Source organism: Montipora foliosa, chromosome 2, assembly GCF_036669935.1.
Source record: "Montipora foliosa isolate CH-2021 chromosome 2, ASM3666993v2, whole genome shotgun sequence".
Classification (NCBI taxonomy): Eukaryota; Metazoa; Cnidaria; class Anthozoa; order Scleractinia; family Acroporidae; genus Montipora; species Montipora foliosa.
Genome location: NC_090870.1, coordinates 52,974,522 through 52,978,520, shown reverse-complemented (window position 1 = coordinate 52,978,520; position 3,999 = coordinate 52,974,522). Strand labels below are relative to the sequence as shown.

At 40.3% G+C, this 3,999-nt stretch overlaps 1 protein-coding gene across 2 annotated transcripts in view; it reads right to left on the bottom strand.

Annotated features, from left to right (window-relative positions):
* Positions 1–3,622: 3,622 nt before the first annotated feature.
* The window catches only part of LOC137990946 (uncharacterized), a 6,336-nt gene continuing 5,959 nt past the window's right edge, over positions 3,623–3,999 (bottom strand). For both annotated transcript variants that reach the window (XM_068836068.1, XM_068836069.1), the window contains exon 3: positions 3,623–3,999. This exon is cut by the window's right edge and continues 498 nt beyond it. In XM_068836068.1, the coding sequence (XP_068692169.1) occupies positions 3,775–3,999 (225 nt within the window). In that variant the 3' untranslated portion in view covers positions 3,623–3,774.

Genomic DNA, 3,999 nt, shown 5'->3' with positions numbered 1-3,999 from the left:
GGAAAATCACCGATCGTAAAAAAATTGTGTAAATAACTATCTCATTTGAAATAAAGTTTTCCTACCTCAAATGTGTGACCAACTTGTCTCTTTTGCCGAGTTTTGAGCCATTCTGACGCTGTTTAGTGAAGTGATCCGGAAGGCCGTTACTGAAATAATAGGAAGGCCGGTAACTCCATCCATCGCCGGCCAGACCTCACTCCACAAATCGTTTTCTCCTCAACAGGAAAAGTCCCGAATCGCAATAAAAACAACAATTCCATAAAGCCCAATAAATTTCACTCCAAATACGTGTGTTTCGGCGGCCGAAAGACTCGTGACGAACGAAAACTTTGCTTTAAAATTCACCTCTTCGGCTTTCCTCAGAGGCTTGTGACCGGGCAGTCAACAACGGAAACTCGCAAGGTGGTTTCACCCTCAACTCTGATTGGTCCATTTGAATTTGACCGCGCGCTGGCAACACGACCGTTGTTGACTGCCCGGTCACAAGTCAACAACGGTCGTGTTGCCAGCGCGCGGTCAAATTCGAATGAACCGATCAGAGTTGAGGTTGAAACCTTTGTAAACTTTGTAAATATTAGATCTGGGCTCAAATTTAGCGACCACATGGTCGCACATGCGACTAAATTTCTGCTTGTGCGCCTAAAAAATCATGTCTGATAGCACTTGTGCGGCTTAAAAGCTCAAATACAGCGCGACTGAATTGCCTCTCTGCTTTCTCACCTGACTATTCTTTCGAACTCCGAGTGGTACGTCACGAAACAAGAACTGAAAGTATCTCTCACGCGTGAGAAGATATCGCTCACGAGTGAGAAATCCTTTCAGTGTGAGAAGATAAAATTCGTATCCCAAAGAGGCCATGTAATGTTCTGTTTATTATATAGATATTGAGGAAATGTCTAGATTTTAAACAACTTGTTTTACTCATTTTTCGAAATGCCGCTAAAACACACATGTTGTGTAATATGAAGCAAGACATGGAAGTTATGAAAAGCAAATCATGATAATGTAAAATTTTGCAATAAAAATGTTAATGTAGTAGAGAAGAATTATATTAAAGCACAAAAGTATCCTTTTATTGGCTAATCGTGTTCGTTACCATGACGACACCTATATTCTCTTATGTAAAAGATAAAAATGATATGTTCACTGCCCGCGATGAAGATATGATTTTTTAGTAAAGGGAGAAATCCTGGTATTTCATCAGTATCTATATAATAGAAAGATATACATATCAAAATCTGGCCCTAAATAATTTTTTTTTTTTCATCGGTGTGTGTTTATTTGTCGTTAGTTTTCTCAACAAATTCCCCCAACACCGGTGAAGGTTCATTTTTCCTGTTGATGTTTCATTCCATCCCATACTCTTCTGTTTTGTTAAAACTCCGCTGACACATGCAAATGAAGACTACGAATAAAGCACACGCTTATTGCGCATGTTAAAGGTTTGTGACAGTGGAAGGTCAAGAGAGGGTCAACAATATGCGCCTTTTTCTTCAAGGTAAGAAAAGTGTTCTTGAAAAGTGAATTATATCCCAGTTAAGTAACCGCGCTTGCATTGTCTTGTATTCAATAATTTTCTTATGAAAAGCCAGCCTTCACATTCTCCAAAAGCGAGTAAATCTGCCTCGAATGATACTGCATCCGATCACTATATCAGTCCGCGAAAAAGCTAAAGAGGATGAGCCAACGAGCAAGAAAAGAAAAATATACAAATTTCAAAGAGCGGGGTGAAACGAATTCGACTGAGTGGCTGGAGTGGGATCGAGAGAAGGAATTTACACTGTATGCGCTGCAGATACTGTAAAGCTGTCCCCAAGCATTCATCTTCCTCCTTAGTCAATGGTTTCCTGCTAGCAGAGGTCTCTTGTGTTTTCTGGGGTGACAAGTACGGCAAGAGAGACTTCTGCTATGGGTCGAAACCATGTGCGCCGGTTACTTAGCGACCAAATGCTCACAACATGCGTCATGTTGTGTAGGCTCACTTAACAACAGCGGAATTACTGTAAAGGAATGCGCGAGACATAGCGGCCTACGACAACGATGTCAAATGCGCAGGTTTCATTTGCCATTTGCGACAGCATAAAGTCTGATCTTGGTGACCTGATCATGATGGAATCATTGAAGTACGTGTCTATTATCAATTATGAAGTTGTGTATCTATTCCGGTTTTCAAGTATATTTTCTTTGGTTGCAAGTGTACATTGAAAAGGAAATACCTGATGAAAACTTTTCTGTTATTTCGAATGCACTTTAACATGATCATAACATGTAATAATAATTTGTTGTTGAAATTGAGAAGTGAAGTTGATTTAAAAGCCACAAGAATTTTATCGCTGTCTAAAACGAAAAGTCAGCCTTACTAGTTAAAACAACAAACACGGTATTAAAATAAATTAAAAAGCCGAAGATGACGTATTTATGTCTTAAGTTCTGCTTTTCTGTTGGAACAGTTGCTCCCAGTATTTTAAGTTGTGCTCCTAAAACTTTTGCAAAGCGTGTAGAAATGTACACTTGGTAGCACAAGTGCTCCCAAAGCCAAAAATAGTGCCAGTTCTACATGGAGGGATGCTACATTTTCCAATTTTATGGTAACCTTTCGTAGACAGTGAAACTACAAAAGATGCAACGATAAGAAACTTCAACGATCGTAAGAAATGTGCTTAAAATAGATTAACTTGTACGAGTCAAACGAAATTTGAACTTGCAATGAACTGAAAAAGAGTTATAATTAATCATGTTTGAAGCAAGCGAGCGATGGAAAAATTAATATAAATCAGCTGTAGTTCGATGTTCACAGGTGGGGCGATTCCTTTGCACAAAGAAATTAACTTCAATTGTTATATATTTTTCTTCTGTTCACTCTTGAATAATATTCATGAAAAAAAAATTCGATTCGCTTTCAGTTTTAATTGTTGACTCGCACCGTGTTTGATGGCGAATGCAGTACTAAAGCGACTTACAAACTGAACGTTTCAAAGAGAAATATTCTTATTTGAATTCTATTTCCAAACCGTGCTGAATCTCCAAAGGGAGATTAGCTTGCAACAGAGGGCGTGCTAAATCTCGCAAGTGGTATTGGCTTTTACGACAGTGGGCGTGTTAATCTCCCAAGGGAGGCGATCTATACGCAAATCTACTCGGGAAAGGGTTGACTTCTAGGCCAAGTATGGGAGATAGAGGATTTTCTTGAGGAACTCTTTCTCCGGTAAATGAAATGACGAGATCTTAATTAATCTTATTAAGCTGAACACAGCTGCTCTACTGATAGGGGAGGCAGTTATACAAACTAAATTGGAGCAAATCAAAGCAGCTGAAATCTAAAATATTTTGTTTTGCGGTGAGACGCGGGGAAAAATGGAATCCCGGGAGAAAAACCTCTGTGGGCAAAGTAGTACCCCGGAAACCCACATATGACGATGATTTCTAGAATTAAACCCTGGCCGCAATGTTGGCGGACGAGTTCGCCCTCCATCGCACCAACCCTGTTCTCCAGTTGGAATGACTGACTTAGCAATATAAAAGAAAGAAAGGAGTTGTGGTGTTTGAAGCCTATTCATTGCCACTTTTTACTCTTGTTTCGGATAAACGTTCCAAAATAATAGAAACCAAGGGACACAAGTTTTGAGCTAAATGCAATTTTGTTTAATGACCCTTTTTCGCTTATCATTTAACAAGCCATCTTTTAGTTCTTTCGAACTTCTAAACTAAGCTACAAACAGGAGACTGAAAGCCAGCTGGGGCAACGTTCGCGCTTTAAAGGAACGACCGGCTTCAACGAACTCCAATGGCGGTCGCGTGGTATGTGCTCCAACGGTCACTGGAGGTGTAACAGCCACAGCCACCGAAGTGCAATTCCGTCAGAAAGAAGAATTGATTGGGCATCGTGCGAGGGGGGCTGTCAATGGGTAACGCGGCTTTACGCCAGTCGACAGCGACTCCTTGTTTTTCGTAAACTAGGTTGGTGCTGTGGTAACGTGACGGTGGTTGTTGCTCATG